Raw genomic sequence first — 24,208 nt, forward strand, 5'->3', positions numbered from 1 at the left:
TTCTTAGTTTCTTGGTTGTTTTTTTTTTTTTTTTTTTTTTTTTTTCAGCCTCTGGCAAGCTGTTTTGTTTGCTTAGGCGAGGGCTCTCCGCTTATCTTTCTTATCTCCTTGCGCGCGGCGCGCGACGCACGACCCCCCTTAACCAAACTGCGCTGTGCAAAAAAAAAGAAAAAGCTCGTCTTTTTCTTTTTTTTTTTTTTTTTCTCAGTTCCGTAGTTGTTGTTGTTTTTTTTTTTTTTTTTTTTTTTCTTTTTGCCGCCTTTCCTAAGCCGTTTCGTTTCTCCGCTCCTCTTTCTTACCTCCTAGCGCGCGGCACGCGACCCCCTTAACCAAACTGCGCTGTGCAAAAGAAAAAAAAGCTCCTCTGTGTTTTTGTTTTCTCTTAGTTCCTTGGGTGTTTTTTTTTTTTTTTTTTCTTTTTGCCGCCTTTCGCAGGCGCTTCTTTTTGCGCCTGTAGGTCGTGCGGCTGCGGATGTGACGTATTTTCGTGACGTCGCGCCGCTTCTTCGCTCCTTCCGGGCGCGCACAAGAAAGTTGGTTGATTTCAACTTCTTCTCAACGCGCACAAAAACGCGCGGTGACGCAGGAGGACGCTCCTGTCTCCCGGCCAATCGGTGGAGGGCAAGCTAGTTCCGGCTCCGCGTTTCTCGCCGTCTGGCTGCCCTCTCCTCCCCCCCCCCCCCCCTTTTATTCTCTTCCAACATGACAACGCGATCTCTCTCTCTCTCTCCCTTTCTCTCGCCGTCTGGCCGGCCAGTCTGCCGCAGTTGCACCTTGCTTGTGCGCTCGTGCGCGCGTGCGCGCTCGCCCGAAGTTTCGCCCGTCCAAACCAAAGCGCACGGTTCTGACTCAGAAAGCGCGCCCGGAAACAGCAAAAACGCCACGAAATGCGTCACATCCGCAGCCGCACGACCTACAGGCGCAAAAAGAAGCGTTGGTTTGGATCGCGCTTTAGAGCGCTTCTCCGCTTCTCTTTCTTACCTCCTTGCGCGCAAACCCAGACTGCGCTGTGCAAAAAAAAAAAAAAAAAAAAAAAAGCTCCTTTTCATGTTTTTTTTTTCTTGCTTCGTTGTATCTTTGCAAATTTTTTTTAACGCCTTATGCAAGGCGTTTTGTTCGCCCACGCCGCCCATGCATTCGCGACCTCGCTGCACCAGGATAGAAAAGTGCGTTCATTTCGCGCGCGTGGGGGAAGGGGGTCAAAATTTTGACATCGGAGGTGGGGGTGCGTTTATTGCGCCAGTGAAAAAAAAGTCGAAATTTTGAGAGCCGACTTGGGGGTGCGTTCATTACGCGAAAGCGTTCTTTGTGCGAGTAAATACGGTAAGTAGAGTTTGCCGATCATTTCATCCGGGCATCAGTTCTCGAACCGCTCCAGCACCGCCACTGCGCTCCACTTTGTCTCAAAGCAGCCGTAGGATGTTTCGCGTTTCCGCAGTGGTCGGCATTTCCTGAGGTGCCTCTCCGACGTCGCTTCATGTTTACTATGGCCACATGCAAGGTCTCCGATCACAGCATCCGTGGCAGGAGCAACAACGGGAACGTCCACATCGACAAGCGTGAAGGAATCAAAGTTATTCGCGGTGGCTTTGCAAACATGTTTTCACACACTCCTGTAGAGATTGTTGCAGCTATGAAAATCGAGCGCCGGCTCGGCAAGCGTGCTCGACAAATAAATCCGACGCACTCGAAGCAGTTGGCGATCTTTTATCTTCGGGTCACGGGTGCGCTTTCTCCTGCACGAGAAACTTCTCGAACCCATCTAATATGCCTTGCTTGTTCTGCAAAATGGTGGGCAGTGTCGAACAGTTGATGCCGGAATGTCGAATTCTTTGGCGATTTCGGACTTGGGCCGGCCACTTTTCTCAACGTCGCAGATCTAAGCGACTTTCGTTTAACACTCCCAATCTCCCATACGACACAAGTGTCCGTGTAGTATGCCGCGGGCACACGCGTCATGGGGTCCCGAAGGGATGATATCCTGAAATACATTTTGAATAATCCGGTTAAAAATGCACGCATTTTTATCGGGACTACGTTGAACTTCGGTAAAATCGACAATTTGAAACAAGCGATTATGTTATAACTGTTGGTCGTCGCGACCAAATAGCTGAGCAACGCTGTTGGTCATGTTGATTTGATCGTAAAAAAGTGCGCAAGACACCTCCGGAGCCGTTGTAGGATTCCATCCTAACCTGCGCAAAACCTACAATGATTTCATTTTGTGAATCCGAATTTGTTCTCGTGTTTTGTCGTCCGCACATTTGTGGCGTAAGATCGTTTCGTGAATCAGGACTCAGAACCAGAGCCTTGCAGCTTTCCCAAGCTGCAAGTCGGTACAAGCACCTAAAATGTGGAACTTGCATTGATTTTGGCAGCAATCTTTCATTCCCTAGTTGTGCCGCTCAGATTGTTCAGAGAGTACGAGTCACCGGAGGAAGCATGGACTCACTGGTTGCGTCCCCACTGGGCGTCTCGACCTTGGGCTTGCTCGGGCTTGGGTAGGGGCTAAACTTGGGGGGCCGGAAGCTGGGCCTGGGACGCATGGCCCCTCCCGGGCCCCCCCGGGCCCTCAGGAAGTGGCCAGGAGGCGGGGGAGGAGGTCCAAAGACCCCCATGGGGGCCCGCACCATGGGGGAGAACACCGCCGGAGGATGGGGAGGAACCACAGGGGGTCCGGCAAACCTGGGGTGTGGTGGCCCGGGGGGAAAGCCCCCGTACGGGGGAGGGGGAAACATGCCTCGGAACATGGGTCGTGGCGGCCTGCGGAAGGCTGCGCACAAGAAACAAAATTAGTGCATCTTAATCCTATGGATGAAGTCCGGAGACACAGAGTGTACGCTGCATTTTAAGCTGCAAGAGTTAGCCTGACACGCAAACAGTGCACAACCGTGCGACACCACAACCGACGACCTGGTTGGGACAGTATGGTGTCAAGCCATTGTGGCACCTGATGCCACAATATGAAGTCTTGGTGTCACGTCAACTCTGTCCCGATTCCAAGGGAGATAAGTCCGTCAAGTTTGGCGGGCATGTGAAGGTTTTTTCGTGGCATCAAGTCACATTTGCCAGGGTATCCCAGCCCTTAAAGATATTCCGCATTAAAAAGCAGCAAAAAGTTTGGGTGAACTTGATGCCCCATCGTCCGAAAATATTCAATACAACTTGAGTCCAAATGTCTTCCCAAAAATTTTTGAATTCGTGGCTCTTTTTTTTTTCTTCTTGAACTGGCCAACATCTTCATGTTTTCTTGGCATTCATTTCACTCTCACAAACTTTCCTGGAAAACTCCTATTAATAGCACTATTCCAAACTCAAACTGCCATTCTTGGTTTTCTACACCATAACCTTCGTCTCGCGTCCTCATCTGTCAAACGCCTTGCGTACGTCACATTAGTACACCCAAAATTATAATATGCATCACCAGTCTGGGACCCTCAACTTAAATACTTTGCATCTGACACAGAATCACCTCACAACCGTGCAGCTCGCTTTATAATGTCTCAGTACTTCAGGTTTGTTTCCATCACTGAACTTAAAAAAAAACCTTTGACTCCTTATGTTCACGCAGGTGTATTGCTCAACTTTGCCTTTTTTGCAGGTTTTATTACGATTAACACCTACATAGCTCATTCATCTTGCCACCTCATCGCATATCCGCTCGGGTTGATCTTCTTCCTACCCCAAATACAGCACTATATTAAAGTCAGCAAGCAACGTGAGGAAACCAAAAGAATACAGAAGACAGGATAGATGCTGAACTGTATTCTTCTTCAGTCTCTTCCCGTTGCTCCCCGACTTTAACCATATATAATGCTTACCAACTACATCAGCTCACCACCCTTCTATGAAATACAGCATTCTTTAAATAATTTTTCTTGGCGACATCCGTGGACAGGAATGGCCTGCCCAAATTCACTGTCTCCACTCAAGACATTGACTTGTACCACAAAATGTTAACATCACATGTTCTGTAAACCCCCTTACTTATGTAATACCCTGACTCCAGGGTTCTAAGGTATTTAAAAAATAAATAAACTCTTGAACGAGCAAAACTAAATATAAATAGAGCACTTGTAGGTTGCTCCATTCTCCTTTTTATGAAAAGTTGACTGTTCGGTAAGAAAAAGGCACTCTATTAAGCAGATAAAGCACTGTATGCAGCAAACACTAGAGCACATGGAAAAAAAAAAAAAAGTGGAGAGTTGTAAAAAGTTGGAGTTGATCTGAATGTGCATGAGATTCCACATATCCAACAGTGTCTGGATGTCATTGAGATCACCCACAAGCCCAATTTATTTCTTCATTGAGTATGTTTGGCAATATTGGGCTTTCCAAATGATGGCAGAGTCTCCTTCGACAAAAACAGTATCTCTTAACCGAGATTTTGCTCTTTCCTCTCTTAAACTGCTTTGATATAAAACCTTAACCACAATTCAAGTATGCTGCTTCACTTTTGAAACTCCATTCTTGGATGCCTCATTGACTTGTCGGAATCCTTTCAAAACTAACTTAAAAGCTTCGTACTTCCTAATGATGATAGCACTGCTAATGTTACATCCAGGGGCATAGCCAAGGGGGCTGTTCAATTCACATAACACCCCCTGAAGGTTTTAGCAATCTGTCTCTTTTTTTCTGAGGAACTATTTCTTTGATCGTGTTATCCCAAGATTGGGGCCATATTTTCAGGCCCTCCTCCAATTGCGCATGGACTAGCCTGCACATTTCAAGGACGTTATTCATAATCACTGCGACAGTAGCGTAAAAACTATGTACTGAAATCACGCCACTGTCCGCCCTCTCGTCTCCGGTGCAACACTGTACCTTTGCGTAAGCATGGAGAAAGTGTACTTATTTTTTTTATGTGCATATGTGCAATTCATATTAAAAAGTCCGTAATATAGCAATCAATTATTTTGTTTTATGTATGCTTGGCCCTCCTCCCCTCCAACAAACCTCCAAAAGGAAAGTCTGGCTATGCTGGTTACTGCCTTGCAAAGCGCATTATCATTACCCAATCTTCCATTACATTAACAGTTTTTGTGTTCACGTTTGCTTCCCAACATTTACCACTATGCTTCCCCCTTCTCAGTGGCGTACCAACTTGTTTGAGTGGGGGGCAAACCAGACCCCCCCCCCCCCCTTATAGGGCCTTCGGGGTCAGTGCCCTTGGTATCCCTTGGACGCCGCCGTCCTGTGTTTCCCCCGCCCCGCCCCGCCGTCCTGTGTTCCTCCCTCTCCCCCCCCCCCCCGTTGGTACGCCCATGTCCCTTCTAGCATGACCTATTAACACATGCAGATCATGGATATAAGGTTGCCAATGTCAATATTTTATTTGTTCATGCCTCATACGCTCCTAACGGGAACTATAGGGGGCGCTTTGAAAAACGCGAAAAAGGGGTTGGAGCAATTTTCCGAAAAGCAAGACGGCCGCCACCATAATTGCTACGAGTGGAACATTTGTTTCGCTCGTCGCTGTAAATGGGACTGCTGGAACGGTGATATTTGGAGGCGAGTGAGATGTTCACTAAGTTTGTGCACGAAGTGTGCCAAGTTTCATTAAGACAGCAGGTGTGAAAGTTATGTTTCTAACGAATAAAGAAATAAAGCTGTACGGGATATCCAATATTGGACCCAAAATATTGTGTTATAGCAGGCTGTGCAAAAAGCAGATTTGGGCACACAGGTGCTTGGACTTGACAGTAACATGATACAGCACTTATTATACCAAAAAGAGGTGGCATAGAGAAACCAGCTGGAAATTTGGTTTGGGCGGCATAACTCAATGGGAACCGGTTTTGACCATGAAAGGGCTGTCAAGAGAATACCACTCGTCGTGGGAGGTGGACACTTTACAGGTAGGAAGGGAATAGTGGACTGTACTCTCAATTGAAACAACTTTACGAAAGGTGGTTCTAAAGCCCAGAAAACAAAGTTGTCGGCCAACATACGGTTTGGCCGTCAAAGGCTTTTGCGGTCAGCTGTTGTGTAATAACCTGTTGCGCGAGGTGCTGATTTTCGGCACACAGGTACTTTGACATGACCGTAACTTGACACAACACTTATTATACCAAAAGGAGGTGGCATAGCGAAACCAAGTGGAAATTTAGTTTGGGCGGCGTAACTAAATGGGAACCAGTTTTGACCGTCAAAGGCTGTCAAGATAATACCACTCATCATGGGAGGTGCACACTTTACAGGTAGGAAGGGACCAGTGGACGGTACTTCCAGTTCGAACAACTTTGTGATAGGCAGGTTTAAAGACGAGACAAAAAATGTCTATAGAACTCGGGGTTTCAGCGTTTTCACATCCAAAAGGAGGCTGATCAAAAAAGAAAGCACACCACATAAACTTCCATACTCAATCGTCGATTCTCCAGTGATTCCGAGTTTCACTGTAGTTTTCCTTAGATTCATATTTGTCTTTTTTTTAACCGTTTAAATCCTTCTACATGAAGTGTAGATTGCGTGCCATTCTTGTGCGGAAATATCATCGACACGTACAAAGGGGACAAAACTTCTTTGGAGGGTATTCCTCTAACGAAATTGGCACCACATACCAGCGAGTGTGGGATGGCATTTCAGTTCGTCCCATCGGTGCTAACATATGTAGGCGTCACTGGTACGAAAACAAACGAGGAGCGCGAAGCGGCAGTGTAGACTATGTGAGCCGTGCCGACACAGTGGCAGATATGATCGGGAGACTAAATTTCTCCCGTAGTACGGCATGGGTCCATCGTTGTCACTGTCCCACAAAACATCGGCGAGGTGAAAAACTGTAAAACTTTGTCCCCACGAGATACGACGCATAACTATAGAAGTACTTAATGACGCAGCACCGGGAGCACTTCATGCTGTGAACCCAGCGCAACCGCACCGCTCCAACTTCAATGCGTACCAACGTACGTGGCGTGGTTTCGTTTTCTGTGGGGTTCTCACAGCCTACCTTCGGTAACGGCTGCGCGGCGGCGCGCCAGTCATGTCGCACGGAGTGTATAGTAAATCAAAATTATCTCACCTCACCTCATCTCATCTCATCTCCTCCCCCCCTCTCCTCTCCTCCCCTCCCCCCTTCAAAATCCCATTGCAAGAAGTGAAGATGCAGATGATTTTAAGAATGTACTTGCAAGCAATATGCATTTGAAAAACCTTACTAAATGTATTTCTTTCCATATTTTAAATATATAAATTTTTTTTAATTCTCTATGTCTCTCTGTAATGTTTCAGGAACTTGTGAATAAGAAAACAAACAAAATTGCACAACACATCACAACAAAAGCAGAACAAGGCAAAGCAAAACACAAGCAGTGCGAAAGACCTTTTGCAAAAATCCAGAAACGTTGCAGGCGAAGTGCCATACGCTCCGCTCCCCCTTGCCCCCGCAGTATCCACCACGTGACACTGAAGACAGCGAGAGGGTAGGGCAGTTGCTCGTCTGCCCTCGCCTGTCTGCCGTGGTCTTCAAGGTCGCCTCTCTCGTCTACTACAACAGTCCTACCCAACTTTAATAGAATTCCTTCTGGCACCACAAACGCCGCTCCATGCTTCTTCGCAAAGGATCTACTAGGAGAGAGGAATTAGAGGACTCTACACGTGCACGATTGGACTTCATTCGCGCCTCCCAGGAAGCAAGACAACTTGGCTCAGACATTCCAAGTCACGGACTGCTTGTACCGACAGACTCAAACACATGTTGCACTGCCAATACAGGTCCCCCCCACCCCCCCTTGAAACTTCCGGGTTTTTATTTAGCGCAACATAAATAGCTGGTTCCTAACAGCGACTGGCGTGGGCCAATTTGTCAAAGGTGTTATCATTCGTGTGGCTGGGTTGAGTTTGCAGACGGCTATTTCTGTCACCACTCAATGATTCACGCTCCCAGTCTAAGAGCGTGCACCGTGGCACCTTAACGCTCGCTGCTCAGTGTGGGGCACACCATTCGCGCCTGCACCCCAATCGATGGATGGCGGCGTGCAGGAATTCCTGCCGTCACGGAGAGGCCCGTTGCATTCTTAACAATGAATACAGCAACCGAGGGGACGACAACGGCAGGGAGGTCTTCAGCGTGAGGTTCCTGAATTCCGCAAGACTTTGGCGTCTTGTGACCCTTGAGTGTCCACGCGCAGCCAGAGCTCGTCGGAAAAAGGCGCCCTGCCATTCTCATTCTGCCCCTGCTTACAGCGACGTCACAAAATACAATGGATAAGAAGTATGATCCACCATAGCCGTGATTTATGGCCGTAGTGTCCAAGATGAGGACTGATACTAATGCGATCTACCATTCATTTGGAAATGCTTGCCAAATTGTTATTTTGAAATATTGATGGGAAAAAATGTCTTCCCAAATGCACAAACAATCGGAAAGACTCGAGCAAACCGCTTGCGTCCAATGGAACTGTGCTTTTGCATGTTTTTGCACAGAGCTGTTTACTTCTGTAGATAACCTTACTGTAAGTTTTGTGCATCGGCGTCACGCCTACAAAAAGAATACCTATCGATAAATGCTGATTGTATCTTTATAAAACTAACATCAATTTTTGACGCCCAATCCTGTTGGAAGAAGCTAAGTGGAACCTTAATGATACTTTACAAAGCAAAAGAACAAAACAAGAAACCATCTACCTGCACGTAACATTTGCACGCTTGCATTTTACACGTGTTAACGGGAACGCTGGCACCCACCAAAAGAAAAGTGAACATCGATACCCGTCGTGATGAGTCTGTCAACAAGTACTCTCCGACATACTCCATATAACGGTTCCATGTGCAGTTAGGTAGGAGTTCATGGGAATAGGCCTGTTTCTCTTGGCTGTAGAGTACACCGGACACAAACAGAAAAGAGGCGCCTCCCCGTCTCTTCCCCGCAGGGAGGAGTCGCCAATTTTCTTCCGGTCAAACCTTGTCAGCGTTACCCCAGCACTGGAACCACTTGGAGAGAGGGATGAGACTTTGGGCCGGAGCCATGCGGGAGGGAGTCCCAATTTTCCTCTGTCACACCTGTCCGCAGCTGTACTAGTTAGTTGCGCATAATTCAATTTTTCCTAGATAATTTCCAGCAATCTTCTAATCGCCTTTTGCGACTGTAATTCTTTTCTCTTCCATCCTTCCATTGTCGCCAGCAAAACCCAGGGCCCCGGCAAAATCGGTTTCGCCTTCAGAGAGGGCAGGGCGGAGCCCTGTTCACTTCAAAACCAAGTGCTCTAGTGTCTCGCTCTCATTATGGCAGGTGGCACATAATGTATCTGTCTCCTGAAATTTAGCCGTATACGTCCTCGTCCTCAAAACTCCCATTCTCGCCTTAAACAATAAAACCTTCCCAGTGCATTCTCAAGCACATTTTCCTTTCTTATGTCCTGTTTTTGTGACCTGTACATTGTTAGAACTGATTTTTCCTGCATTTTTATCTCCCACATTTTTCTTTCTGCCTCTTTAACTCCCTTCTCCACTGAAGTAGTCTGCTCAGCCCCATCACTAGTGTGCAGGTATTTAAATGTAAGCTTTTGGATTCGGTTTGTTCATTTTGTGTTTAAACTTTTCATGCATAAATACTTGAATACCTACCATGCCCACGGTGTATCATCCATTTCCGTTAACCTTTGTTAAAATTGCAACTTACTAATTGCCTCCCTGCTCTCAAAAGACAACCAGCCCATGTCTACCTCTACTCCGTCATTTGGTGTCTTTCCATGTGCTCCCAGTGCCAATCTGCCTTCGCTTCTTTGTTGAATTTCTAATCTTGATTGAACCTCTGATTTCATGCATAGTACCACATTGCCAAAAGACAGTCTTGGTACCAACACTCCTTTCCATATACCCCTGACCACTTCATAACTATTATAGTTCCATAGTGCCTTGAGCTTCACAATAAATTAATTTCTTTTCCCCTAATTATATTATCTTCATGTTCATCTAGATATTTCCTTCAGTCATTGAGCCAGACTCCCAGATATTTGTATTTCCCTACATGGTCTATTGCAATCTCGTATCCACAGGGGTTCCCCCTTTTCATTGTTAAACACCATAACTCAAGACTTGTCAATACTAAAACTCATACCCAAGATGTCCTCTTTCTCTCCACATATTCCAGCTAGTTCCTGTAATGGATCCCGATAAACCTGCCATGAGAAATATGTCGTCCGCATCCATCAGTCCTGGAATATATAACTCACGTCAAAACCTAAGCTGCTCTGTTTTAATTTATTTTCCATTTCACTGAAATATATCGTGAAGAGCAGAGGTGACAGTAGACAGCCCTGCCTGAGCCCTTTTTATTGCTGCAGGTTGTGTTCTTTCTGTTTCCCATGTTACAACTACCTTATTGTCTGTGTGCACCTGCTGAAGAAACCTAACCAAATTTGCATATATATTATACTAATTTTGATTTCTTCTCCCTTTTTCTCCCCTTTTGGTGTTCCAAGCCTCTGGCAAGGAGGACCTTCGGTCTTTCTGCTGTCACCAGCGTCTCTGAGCGCAAATCAATATTATAATTATCATTTAGGCGAAAAACATTCGGCAGAGGTGATGTTCGCTTACCTATAAAGATTTGGATTTATCAGAATCAATATTAATATTTAAAAATATAATAATACACTTTATTTACACAAGGAACAGGCCGTTTCCTGGAGGGCGTGCGAGGCGAAGCAGAAAGGCCCGTACGCATGTAAATGCTTGAGCCGACAACCCGGAAGCGTGCCTATCTTGCTCACGCGATGATCATTCTATGGAAGCGATCAGGGGAGTAAACTCAAACATTTGGAACGGGTGAGAAAGCCACGACTCTGCGCTCTTCCCGGCGGATTGAATGGGCGCCGTTGGTTGTTCTAGCGCCTAGTTTCAGGTTGTTTGCGCTTCACGTTAATGACTCGGCAAGCCAGAAGACACCGATGAGTTCGCTCGCTTCTGAGAGAAGAGCAAGCAGGCGATCGATACACAAAAGCACTGGTAAAAATCTATTTGCAACATTAGGCCGTTAGGCTTAAACGATTGCAACCCTTCAACGCCAAGAACGCCAAGCAACAGCCGGCACGCAGCTTCCGCGGATCGCACGTTCCGTCGATGATCGAACAACTTACCAGGGACTCTCATAACCATGGCACACGCTTCACACGGTGTAACAGATGCTGCAGAGGTGTCAACTTTTTACCATATTCCGATTTATTTTTTGAGTAAAGCTATACGCACTCCGGAGTGCGCTTCGGACGGAAATGGCTATACGCACTCCGCTTTTCTCCTACAAAAAGAGTGGACACAACGAGTTTCCTAAGCGGTGCCATGGCGTAGTGGTTAGGGTGTCCGCTTCATACGCAAGTGGACGCGGGTTCGATCCGCGGTGGGCCTACTTTTTTTTTTTCTTTTTCTCAAACATTTTGTTTTGTTGAGGCATTTGGCGATATTTACGACATTTCCTTTTTTGCAATGAACAGTAAAAAAAAAAATCGAATGTTGTCGAGAAACTTTGCAGAACTAAATGGTATCGGACTCCCTTTCCGGAGGTGCGATCGGGGACAGCGGGGCTTGGATTGCCGGCTGGACGCCGCGAAGCGGCGTGTACTGGTTACGCTTAGTAATTAGCAGCCGATACTGTCGCCGCGAAGCGGCGTGAACGCAGGCGGGGGGCTGTGTTAACGAGCGCCCCAGTGATTCACGCGCCGTTCGAAAAGGGTGGCCCGAGCGGCATGATCTCTCGGAGGAGTGCGTATAGCCATTTCCGCGCGAAGCGCACTCCGGAGTGCGTATAGCTTTACTCTTATTTTTTTCTAAATTAGAATAAGAGACCAGGGCTTGTTTCGGATTCGCGCACCTTGGGAAGCGGCCGTAGCCCCCGCGGGTGGATGAGTGATGAGATGAATAGAAAGACCGCTTTGCTTTCACTCCTCCACTCCTCACCTCAATCACTAGTTGTACAGTATAAAAAACGGTAGCTTGCGCCATCTAGTAGTAGTGGTAAACGTTGGCACTTACCGCCTGTAGCGCCAGGAGTCACGTGCGCCCGTGCGCCGCAACTAGCCGCAACCCGCACGCCCGCACTGCTTTGTGCGAAGAGTCCGACCACAGTGAGTCCGACTAAGTTGGTTTGAACAAAACCATCAAAGCAGCTAAGCGAGTACACATTGAACGATCAAACGTTACATACGCTTTATTGTCGCCAGTTTGCAGACTGCCCTCGAACCAGCAAAGCTACAAATTGTGAGTCACGATTCACAGAACTTGTACGCTTGTACTCCAAAAGCGGATCTATCCGGAGAGGGTTCAAGATGACTGTACGGAGAGTACGGGTGTCCCGCTGTGTCGATTGCAGCTACGCTGGCTACGCTCATTGAAAGTTCAGCGGCCTCAGTTCGCACATTGACGCGTCAAAAGCTGGGTTTCAACGATGCCCGCTCTTCGAGTCTAGAAACAGAATTTGATAAGTCAAAGGTTGATGCAACAACCGCAGGACCGCGTTGCAAGTCGCCGTGCAACCAACTAACACCCAAGTCGTCGAGAGACGAGACTCGCAGCTCGGGGACGGGCAAGTGATCGGCATTGCTCTCAAGATGTCTCGACGCGACGCGGACAACCCCGCAAACAATCAGCGTGCCGCGGACAGCGACGACAACGAGTTTGGTGAGTTCGAGGGCTTCGAAGGAGCCGTCGGAGGCGTGGTGGCTCACCCGGCGCCTTCTCCGTGGGCCACTTTCCCCGATCTGATCCGGGTACGCACGAGCCCCGGCGGTACGGCCAACAACATCGCCAACGACGGCCTCCTACCCCAACATCCCGAAGCCGACAATCCATCGGGCTCCCGTTCCCGAAACCAGAATCCTCCGGATGTATCTCTGCATGCTAGCGGATCCAACAACGACGACGTCAACCTCCTCAACTTCATTCCCGGTTCCCACCAACGAGTCGGCGCTCTCCCGGACATGGCTGTCGAATCCGAGCTGCGACACTCGATGCAAGCGTTGTCAACGTCGTCATCGGCGTCATCTTCGAGCGGCGCTCCGCGAGACCACATCGCCGAAGTCCGACCGACCTTACGAGGCTCGACGCACGGTCGCGGCGGCGCCGAACCCGGCACGCTCGCCAGCATGGCTGCTGCAAATGTTCAGCGAACTTCAGGGCTACCCCGGAGTAATCGAGCGTCCTGCACGGCGCGTGACAGCTCTCCCGCTCGAGACTGGATGCCCGACGCGGCCTTGGGCGCGGACGCGGTCACCTTGGCGGCTTCGCTCCGCGAATCGAACGCGGCGTTGACGCGTCGACTGTCGGCCAGCGAGAGCAGGGTGCGCGAGCTCGAGTCCCAACTCCGCGAACTGAGGGAACGCGAGTCGCGCAGCGACCGGCACTCGCAGGACATCGTGCGCGAGTTGGAGGCGATTCGAGACACCCTGGCGGCGCACGAGCGCGCGACACGGTCGCTCGCGGAGCGCGTCCAGCTGGGCGACACTGATCGCGAAGCAGACACCTCGGGCGACATGAAACCCAACGCGAAAGGCTGTTCGGACTCGCGCACCAGCATGGAGGACAGACTGGCCGGCATCGAGGCTTCTCTGGAAAAGCTTTGCAACAAGGTCTCGAATGTTTCTGCCCTGGAGAGAGAACCTGCCGGAGGTGCGAGTGCTACGGGTCTGTTGACGAGAGAGGACATTGCGCAGGCGGTGCAGGATGTGCTCTCCCGCCAGTCGACGCAACAGAAGAGCTTGCTGGAGGACGAGAGGCGTCGCCTGATGCAGTCGTTTGCCGAGTCATTTCAGGTTGCCATCTCGCAGTTCCTGCAGTCGCTGAACTCCGACAACTTGGACAGTTAGCTGGCAGAGGATGGCTCAACGTTGTCGGAAAGTGCAGCCCGATGGGTCGGCTGCTTTTGTGATGGGCTCGGGAGGCGGTTCTGAATGGCATTGGGATGCTGGGGGTGCTAAGCGGAGTGACAAGTAGTGTCCACTTAGTGTGAATGCCGCCATACCTTGCAGACTTTGGTCTGAAAAGCAATGCGAATTTGTCTACAATAAGGTCAATGTGTCGCAGTGTTCGAGGGATTCTGGCAGCTTTTTGGGCTAAAATTCAAGGGGTGTGAGGACAGACAAAAATGTATATCACAGTTTGAGACTATTGCGGCTAAGCGGCGACGACAATAACAATGTGGCTCGTGACAAGAGCCACATTGTTATTGTCGCCGCTTAGCCGCAATAAGACCGTTGTTTTTAACTGTGCATCCCCACTTCTGAGTTCTGACTTGTGTAAACTCTGCCAGATTGTTTGTTTTAACTTTTCTTTGAAACTTTCTATTCACTGCATGTTCAGTAGGCCATACAAGTTTGCAAATGCATTAGTTATCATCTCACATGCAAGTGATGCCTCATTGCATAATCTGCGGTGTAATTAGGTTAAATTATGGACATTATGTTTGTGGAAGAAAATAGAAAAATACCGTAGCATTGTAGAAGACTATTTTCCATATCACTGGTGAAGTTTACACGCAGCCGAGCTGTAGTGTGCGAGTAGTATTTAATGGTTGCCCTAGCTATGCCCCTGCTGCTGAGTAGATACTGGTAGCAAACTGTAACTCGATGAATGTTAAGAGTGGCAAGCTGGATAGTGTGAATTGAACCTGGAAAAGATTGGTTCACCGAGGCAAGCATTTGCTAAATTGCTTTTAGATGCGGAAAGATACCTTGCTGTTTTTAGGCTTCCATGTGCTTCTGGCAACAAAAAATTTTTTTCCAACTAATTTTGTCATGTTTGCGGCAACAGTTATTTAAATGTTCGCCTGGTGCAACTCCGCTAGTAGCGTTATGGAAGGTTGCTCCGAGTATGTGCTCACTGTCAACGGGCTTGGCGATGGCAGCCAGCGAACATCGCCCGCAGGAAGACTTGCTGTTATGTATTGCGATGATTCAACCTGTGTAGGAAAGTATGGCCAAGAAATTGTTAGAACGTTATTGTGGCAGCTATTCCTTTTTTTTTTAATAGTTTTGGAACCTCTTGGTTAGTTGTAGTTCTACAGATATGATCTCCTCACTCTACTCTGGACACAGTTCTCATTTTGAATTAACAATAAACGTGATGTTAAAAGGCCACAGTCACGACCCATATATTCCTACTTGTGTTTGATGTTCCCCAAATGTTTGAGCGCAAAAAACCAGAAGAATGGTGGTGATGCAGAAGCAGTCTCGTGGACGTTGTGGTGTCTTGTTTGTAGGCTATTGTTCCACTATGTCGGAGAAGTGTCCCTATTCACTAAAACAATCAGATATACAAACATGCCTAACCTAGTCCTGTACGCAATTTTGTTTAGCGAATGCCATCGGCAATGTGCATCCCCTTTGCTTTTGGAGTCGAATCTCTTCCAAAGAACGTCAGTGCAAAGAGAGATTTCCTTTGGTGCACAAGGGTAAATAGTCTTGGCTTGCTATAGGTAAACAAGGCTACATACAGCAAGCGACTTACATAACAGGCAGGTTTTGTGGCATGGAAGTGTTTGGTGTAGGTGAGTTACACTCATTTGTGCTGCACGGCTGCCGGTAAGAGGAGGGTAAGAGGAAGTGGCTGCGCTGTGCCGAGCTCACCGCAGCGCAGTCACTTTATGAAAGTGCACGCTCGGCCGTTTGCCGGCAACATGTGGCTGTCCATGCCACTACGCCGCAGACGAACTAAGGGAGCGGAAGAACGACATTCATGCTTTCGCATCCACAACTCGTAAGTGCTTAGGTGTCCTCGGACTTTTTTGTATAGGAATTTATACATCTTCCATAATGAACGAGATGAATTACAGGGTGTTTGCGAGTACTGTTCGGTCATAAAAAGAACCATATAAATAGGCTAATGAATGGATTGCAGTGAAACTCTTTGCAAAGGTGTCTTTAAAGGAGCTGTGCAACAATTTTAACGTTGAAATAATTGGCATCTTCTACTTTTGACATTGTTCACCTTGTCACAAACGACAGAAAACACCTCCTTTCATCGAAACAAGGCAAAAATTAAAATATTCCCCGACCCGCAGCTGCGAGCGGCGGCCATGAGCAACACGCGGCATGATGTCAATGGAGGTCTTGTAGACACATAGCAAGTTGTGCGAATACCTGCTCGATAAAAGGTTATTTTTCTATAAATCTTGTCGTTCCAACATAAATATAAATGCGTCAAAAACCTGGTATCATTGACAAAACTTCTATTATACAGAGTTTTGGTGGCGCCATCTGTCCTAGGTCCACAAAACCGTCGGATCTATCTGCTACCGCGAACAGCCGCCAGAAGCCGGAGGGGGAAAGGGACAGGGCCGGACGGGTATGGCCAGACCCGGATGAGACTTTCCTCCTTTCACCACATTGTTCGCGCTGCGCCCGCCAGCGTGTGGTCATGCGGTCGCGAGCGGATGAGTTCTCGCTGCTCACTGATGGCTCTAGAGAGAGAACTTTACCGGAACCCCGCGCCTATCCTAGCGACGTCACTGCGCACATGACCCGAAAGACGATGTACGAATTGAGAGGTGGAAAAAACCTGGATCTTTTTCATTTTTTTTTTTTAAATAAAAACTTGGGTATCCAGACAAAATCTGTTTTCTGTAGTTTACTTCAGAAGTGTCGGGCATCAATTTCCACAATTATTTAAGCAAAGCCCTGAAATTGTTGCACAGCTCCTTTAAAGGGATGGTGAACTGAAATCTGGATTCCACAAAACACGGCGACAAAAGCGTGCAACGGGATGCTACAAACACCAAAACATCGCTCATACAGCGATATCTTGAACGGATGACCGTATTTTCTAAAAAAAGGAGGCGTATTTGACAGATATGCTGACGTCTTCTAGAGTCGAAAAGAAGAGAGAACGGCCTCGCGTTTTCGCCGCCTTGAGGGGGCGAAGCGGAAAGAGGAGGAAACTAGATATGTTCACATCAAGCGCCTTGTCGGCCTCGTTCATTCTCTACCAGTTTTTCCCAAAATATGGTTATCCACTCAAGATATCGCCTTACGAGTATAGTGTTATACGGATTGTAGTGTCGCGCCTATAGCTACTGCATTGTTTTCTGAAATCCAAATTTCGGTTCACCATCCTTTTAAGTGGAGCATTTATCGTAATCATATTTTGCGAGGTTTCTAAAGAAAGGAAAATGCAAGAAAAACATGTTATTCCTATGCATAGGGATAAAAACAAACAGACCGCCTGGTTCATGCTACCACACACAGGTGGCACCACATGGAACAAAAACAAGCTTCTTCGAGATAAACACTCGAAAGCAGATCTGACCAAGTAGCAGCATCAACAAGACAGTCTCTTTTTGTTAGGGGCGAAGCTCCTTAAGGTCTAGCCTTGTCCGGCGTCTGTGGTCGCATCGATTGCCATCCCATCTGTCTTCTTAAAAAAGAAAAAATGTTTGTGCAGTCGACAGGATTCGAACCAGTGCGGGGAGACCCCAATGGATTTCTAGTCCATTGCCCTTAACCACTCGGCCACAACTGCAGGACGAGTAGGCGGCTCTGAGATGTGGTAGTAACTCAAGAGCTGGGGATGTCTTGGATGAAACGTTGCATGTAGCCGCTCAACGTCTATACAGGAGAGGGCGCTGCGGTCAAATGCGTATATAATCGCTTTAAACTTTGCACGCATTGGCTCAACGTTTATAGCCAAGAGGGCGCTGCGGTCAAATGCTCAAATGCGTATATAACCACGTTCCATACCACACATTCTTTTTCTGTCATGGACCGTTGACTTAAGCGGTGGAGATGCGTTCCCATGGCTTCTAGCGGATCCAAGCTGATCCGCTAGAAGAACCACTGGCTCTGCATTTCGCCGACCATAAAGCAGTAATAATGAAGTCGAAATGCAACCCGGAACTCGGCACTACCTATGAGCAATAAAAAAAAATCAGCACCATCAGCACTACCTATAAACAACATCAGTATCATCAGCACCACCAGAGCTTCGCCTCAATCAACATCATTCACCACGCGGAGATGCAGTAATTTTTTTTTCTCCCTGTGCATAGGAATTTGAATTTTTAAATTTTTTTTCCAAAAACCTTTTTAGAAATTTTAGTGTGATAAATACACCATTTAAAGATACCTTTGTAAATAGTTTCATGGCACTCCGTTCACTGGCCCATTATACTCTTTTTTTCTTTACCACTGAATAATGTTTGTGAGCGCAGGGCCAATGAAACATTGTTTGACTAAAAAGTATGATCATCAAAAAAGAATCTCAAAACTGAACTTCAAGCAGTGAAGCAAACACCTTCTCCAATATTGGCATGTCAAAGAACACAAAACCTAGTTTTTCAAAAAAAGTGATTTTAATCGCCGCCTATTTTTCTACAGTCGCAAATGCAGGAAAAGCAGTAACCTGTAGCTGTTGACTTGACTGAAGACAACACTTGCAGGCAACAATCGTCCTCCTTTTCTCTGTTTGCTTGAAGGATTAAACTTTCAGTTGTACTGAGACACATTCCAGCTAGTTCAAGTTTTAAAAATCATAATTGCCATAAACGAGATTTCCACAGTACCTTGGACAATAGCTCAGCAAATCAGCCTCAACAGAAATTTCAAGGACGACTACAAAATAAAGGAACCCGTTTGAAATATGTGACTAATGGATGGACGTGCAATCAAATAAAATGGTGAATGTTTTTCCGGTATCAAAAATGCAAAGGGGCCTGTTCAAAATAATTGACTAAGGGATGCACAATCAAATGGATCGGCAAAGGTTTTCCAATATTAAACATAGACATTTTACCTTCAGAATTATAAAACAAACACTTCCCACAACTGGATTACAGGTTATAAAAGTAACGAAATGTAGCATGAAATTCATCCCTCTTTAGAAAGTAAAAGGTGACAAGCATACAATAGGTAACTGACAAATGTTGAAAATAAAAACACTTGGTAACCTCGTATCATACAAAGTTGCACTGCTGACAAAAGTCAAATTATGCTGCCATACATACTGGTTTAGCAAACTGCACAACATCTGTCTTTTTCAGACTCGTGTAGCAACTCAAAACTTTAATCACATCCACCTTCTTTGCATACTCGTTATCCTCAACAAAGCTAGAAAAGTTCTAGAGAAAAAAAAGTATACTTTCCTGATCTAATTTTTTTTTCATCAGAAAAACAGAAGTTACAGCAAGCAACAACCAACCTGGTAAATGCTCTCACAGCAGCAAGGACTGGCCAACGAGAATAGTCTTTTTCTTCCCTGCTGTTCTGTGGTCTGAAGCTTGCAAAGTGGTCTTTGCAAGCTGTAGATCACTTTCATGTCTCGTTAACATCTACAGTCGTTAATATAGACACCTCTGTTTCCCTCCAAACTTTTTTCATAATGTGAGTTGCCCATACTAACGAGACAAATATGCACATTTTTTGCCAGTTTGCCTCCAATATTTTGGTCTATACAGAGGGGTATTAACGAGACATCATGTACACATATTATCATACGAGAAACAAGCTCAAAGCTAATATATATGAATACACACGTGTAGCATACACATGTGTGGCGCACACACACACGCGTGCACACACACAAAAAATATGTTGCCTCAACTCACTTTGTGAATCGAGGCCTCCACAACAACTGGCCCAAACTTCAAAAGGAACTCGACTGGAACTCAAGCAAATCACAAAACGCCCGTGCCGCAGTGTCAATTGGTGGCACCACCCCCCGAGTTCAGCGCTTTGTTTGAAAGACCCTGTCGCACGGAGGAGGTGGCATTGCAAAGCCGTGGTGGTTGTTGTTCTCGTTCCTCCTCCTGCCACTGCCACTGGAACTCGCATCGCAGTTCTGATTCCGCAGAGAACGGCGCAAGCCCACACTGATGCGCGGCTGGCGCTTCGAACGACGGTTATTCATTTTTCCCGGGAAGTGGAGGCGGTAGAGGAAACAAGAGAAGTTGCGGCGTTCGTCCTTCGCCAGGACGACCAGGTTGTCCAGGTCCAAAGTCAGGGTGTAGTCGCACAGCTGGGAGATTTCCACAAATTGGCAACAACGTGTCAAAAAACTGCACAGTGACGAGCTTCGCTTGGTTACATACACATACAAACACGACGTAATGCAGATAATTTTACTTGTTTTGGGCTGGAGGTTACGTCTAGTCATTTTTAAGGACCACTCGAAGCATCGCGATAAACTAGGACGTTAATTCGGATGGCCAGCGGAACAATGAGGTAACTTCGCCGGCCACACGTAGAATAGGCTCGCCCATAAGCAAACGTTCCAGCAAAATGCAATCGGTGGATGATTTCCCGACAGTGGTGGCATGCAGTAAGTCTAAGCCTCGGGCAGTTCCTCAAACATCGCCGGAGTAGAGGATGAGTAGTATAACCCTACGTGAGTTCTCATCGCCTTTAGCAGCCGTTTCCAATCGCCGAATAATCGAAAGCGGCCTGCACCATGCAGAGTGCCTCAATGTTCTTCTGTTTAAGGCAATGTCAATTTTCGTAAGTGCCCCATGCCGACGGGGTGCGCTCGTGGGCAAAATGCAAAAAAATACTACTGGGAAACAAAATGTCGCCGTAACACATTTTGATGCCAAGAGCTCATGTCGGAAAGACACTCTTCCCCGTGACCAGAAACAAAAAAAAGAAAAATGTATCGCAAATCACCCCACAATTGTGTTGCTACGCGAAACGTTCTTGGCATAGCGCTAGTGGTTTAGAGTTAGAGTTAGTTAGAGTCAGTTGGAGTAAGAGCTACCGGTGCTAACTCCACCAACTCACGGTTACGCTTTTTGTAGCTTCACCCAATCCAAAAACCTAGCCTGAAAACGTCTCACATTAAGAAAGAAGCGACATGAGCAAGGTGGTCAGATGTCACCACCCTATGCAAAGTGCACACGAAGACATCCTAGCACTACACTTGTGTACCTTTCACAGATGTAACCGTAAGGGTAAGATGTGCCTCTGGTGGTGGCTCTGCTGCTTCAGCCAGACCCTCGCTTCTCATTTTGTTAAACTCACTCTATTTACGTAGTAGGGCTCTCCTGCAACACCTCCCGAATAACGAAGACAGGGGGCCGAATTTAGACAAAGAGGAAAATGCGGGACACGAATGCTACGTCAACGTTCGGCCGAGAATTGCGTCCCCACTGACCAAGCACGAGCCTTGGCCGAATGCCGACGCAGCGGTTCAGCCCTCTGCCCTCGTCACCTAAAAGACGTTGGCTCTGGCCGCAGCACGCAAAAGGTCGGCTGGTAGACTGACCTCGTCGAGGCTCATGCCAAGCTCGAAGCACTTGATCTGCTCGCCCGTGTCATTGTCGTAGATGCCCACCTTCCCCGTGCAGCTCTCGTCCACAGGGTTGAAGCCCAGGACGCTGTACAGCTCCAGCTCGTTCTCGTAGTCATCGGAAAGCAGGCTTTTCTGAGAGGAAAGATGGTAATTGGAGTGCCAGAAAAACGCCAAGCGATTGTTCTCCGAACCTCTTTTATTTTTATTTTTGCACAGCTATGGTCGCAGAGCTAGGGACAGGGGGGTGTGTTGGTGGAGGTAGCTCCACTGTATACGCTCCAGTACGCAGCAGAGTAGCGCCATTGATCTACGCTCGAGTTCGCCAACAATACGCGCTCCCTATTGGCTCACGGTGATTGCGTAAACGAAATTTTCCCGCGCTTTCGCAAAAGGTTCCAGTCTTTGCGGCGGGAGCATTGGCGTGGTATAGCCAGTCGTCGTTTTTGCAACATTTCGGGCGTTTGAAAGGGACCCAGATGCCAGAGTGCTGCGCTTTTTGGGTGTAACCATTGGCATGAGCCTGAAAAACAGCTTTAGTGTATCACGGAGGACGAGAAACGCTGCAAACAACGACTTTTGTGTCTGCTGCGGGTCAGTAGAAAGGGCTTCACTCCCACCTCTTGTACTTGGCTATGCGAGGTAAGTTATATTACTGCGATAATTGACGTAACAGAAGGCGAGCAATCGGAAGGGCGACGACGCTTGCCCGATCAACGCTTTCGCCGTTTCGTAACCTTCTTGCAGTTTGTATTTCAAACGCGGCTATTGGACGGTTGGAAACCCTCTCAAATCTAGGCACACTATTTTTCCGTTCCGTTTCGAATCCGAACTTGCGGCTTGTGGTTCTAAAGCAACGACTGCGACAACTCAGCCGGTTTCATCGGCCTGGTTAACGTGGTTTTCTTTTTGTGATCTTGCAGTGCCGATTTCTGTGAGTGTGGCAAGTGTGTTCTACATCGACGCTTCAATTTGAAACGAGAGGCTTTACTCGTGAAAAGAATTAGGCATGGTGCGGAAATCCAACCTTGCAACAATTCTCTGGAAGCAGCGCAAACTGAATGTTTCGGTTCTGATTCAAGGTTAGATTGTGTCACGACCATGATTAAATCTGCGTGCTATAAGGTTTGTGGAGTTTGTTACTTTTCTTCTTTCTAACCTGTGTGTTAGATTTCTGTAGAATAATAGGACCAACAGGTGTCTCTCGCATGGTCTGTCTAACATCACTGTGCTAACATCGGGAGAAAAAATGGCTCTTTCTTCAGCTCTGCGCCGACCGCGTGTCTTTGGCTGAATATATTGAATATTCGAGTGACCAGATACTAGGAAATCGATTCGCGAATTGAATTATCTGGGAACTTGTTATTCGATTCGAATTTGTATATTCGAGTATTCACACACCCCTACACGGAACGAAAGGTTGCGCTGCAGAAGTCGGGCATGGATTAAATCCCTACCCTTCCCATTTCGATCTGGATGAGCATCATACCTGCAGGCTTTCGTGTATCATTACTGCATAATGCATGTCACAGACCCCAGGCAAGCAGTTGTACTGCATTGGTTAATTGGAGAAACTCCACAAAAAGTCGGCAGCAGAACCGCAGAACTGCCGCCTACTCAAAACAGGGCCTGCTCTGTTTTCCGCTACTGTAATGTGGTTTGAGCTCAAAACAAGGCTTCTTCACTCGCTCAGACCATACCAAGTGATGCAAATGCTTTTAGAGTGCTTACCTATGATGTAAAGAACAGTTTGAACATGATAAATAGCCTAGATATAACGAAACTGCTGCTTTCTTTGATGCCCGGTATGTCCACCGTGCAAGAGTTGGAGCCTTTTCGGCATTCGCCGCTAGTCGCAAAGCGGGGGCGCTACAGGTATGGTGCCTCGATCGCGTCTTTGACTGGCGTGTTTAGCGCCCTATCCCGCCCATACATCAAAAGTGGTCCCAATGTGGCAACAAATGACGCGAATATCATGCTGTTGCCTGTCGCGATCCTGGCGGTTGGCCGTAGAAATGCTGGCGAAAAGCACGAGCGAACGCGAGTGTCGCTGTCGTCACGGCGTCGCTTTAGGCGTCCCAACTTCCGGCTGCCCTAGCTTCCGTGAACTGTCACAATGAAAAGCGACCTGCAGCAGAACAGGCGTCTGCTATTTTTACCACAACTGTTGGGACGCCGCCAGGGTCGCAATCGGTGATAACATGACACTTTTATGACGTCATCAGGCGGAAATCGAGGGACCACTTTTTTGGCCGCGGTAAACACACCAGTCGGAGGCGCGTTCCAGGCACCATACTACAGGTGGCACAACTCTGCTCCCTATGAAAGTATAGACAGTGGTGCTAGGCAGAGGTATGGAATGTGAAGGCATGCGAATGACTGGAAGAGGAGGGTAAGCTGAAAGTGGAGAAGGGTAACATGCTGTTTTTCCCACAAAAAACGTAAAAAAAGAAAAATTTATGTGAATGGCTGTTTGGCATTCTTCTGGAGCTAGCTTCATGAATCCCAAAAGCTTTTCTTCCTCTTCCAACTTTTAAAGAGCAGCTTTGTTGACAAAGTTGCTGGCTTTCATCGTACAGAGGCGGCTGTGTTAGACCATTCCCACTGAGTAAATCACCAACCTGGCCTCTTAGGCTCACCCGGACACACACATGGCCCCATAATTTTGTTTTAATGCGAAAGCATTAAAGGGAAGCTACGGAGCTTCTTGGAAAAAATGAGTTAGAAGTGAATTCTAGTGTATTTTTACCCCGTGAACCCGAATACCCAAACCATTTGCTGCGTAAGTATTGGTAAACGCGAGAAAAACGCGAAAGACAGTCGCTGTCCGTGACGTCATCGACGGCTCTTTTGGCTGCCCAAGGCTAGGGGGGCGGGGCTTCAGCCCTATTTTGAAATTGCTCTTGTGGCTCTCCGGCGCGTCGCATTGAAATATAATTTTGATATCTGTTATTCTAAAGGCCAAATGAACGCAATTCATGCGTTTTTTTCTCAAATGTAGAAGTGCCCCATC

At 47.3% G+C, this 24,208-nt stretch overlaps 2 protein-coding genes and 1 non-coding gene across 3 annotated transcripts in view; 1 reads left to right on the plus strand and 2 right to left on the minus strand.

Annotated features, from left to right (window-relative positions):
* Window positions 1-1,693: 1,693 nt before the first annotated feature.
* On the minus strand, window positions 1,694-11,157 carry LOC115318680. Its single transcript, XR_005718209.1, has 3 exons — window positions 11,073-11,157; window positions 2,453-2,773; window positions 1,694-1,981 (listed from the first exon to the last, which is right to left on the minus strand). It is a non-coding gene; the product is annotated as an uncharacterized LOC115318680 (transcript).
* Window positions 11,158-11,981: 824 nt separating this feature from the next.
* On the plus strand, window positions 11,982-15,061 carry LOC115311907. The gene has a single exon (XM_029970774.3). The coding sequence runs from the start codon at window positions 12,537-12,539 to the stop codon at window positions 13,788-13,790; it is 1,254 nt and encodes a 417-aa protein (XP_029826634.1). The 5' UTR covers window positions 11,982-12,536; the 3' UTR covers window positions 13,791-15,061.
* Window positions 15,062-18,249: 3,188 nt separating this feature from the next.
* The window catches only part of LOC8053203 (DDB1- and CUL4-associated factor 17), a 37,518-nt gene continuing 31,559 nt past the window's right edge, over window positions 18,250-24,208 (minus strand). The window contains exons 12-13 of the mRNA XM_029978394.3: window positions 21,172-21,330; window positions 18,250-19,929 (exon numbers count right to left, since the gene is read on the minus strand). Of these exons, the coding sequence (XP_029834254.2) occupies window positions 19,639-19,929; window positions 21,172-21,330 (450 nt within the window). The 3' untranslated portion in view covers window positions 18,250-19,638. The remainder of the gene's footprint in view (window positions 19,930-21,171; window positions 21,331-24,208) is intronic.

This window comes from Ixodes scapularis, unplaced genomic scaffold (assembly GCF_016920785.2).
Source record: "Ixodes scapularis isolate PalLabHiFi unplaced genomic scaffold, ASM1692078v2 PGA_scaffold1__304_contigs__length_218370807, whole genome shotgun sequence".
Taxonomy (NCBI): Eukaryota; Metazoa; Arthropoda; class Arachnida; order Ixodida; family Ixodidae; genus Ixodes; species Ixodes scapularis.

Excerpts from the sequence above, each read along its gene's own strand:
- LOC115311907 (XM_029970774.3), top strand. The coding sequence starts at position 12,537 with ATGTCTCGACGCGACGCGGACAACCCCGCAAACAATCAGCGTGCCGCG.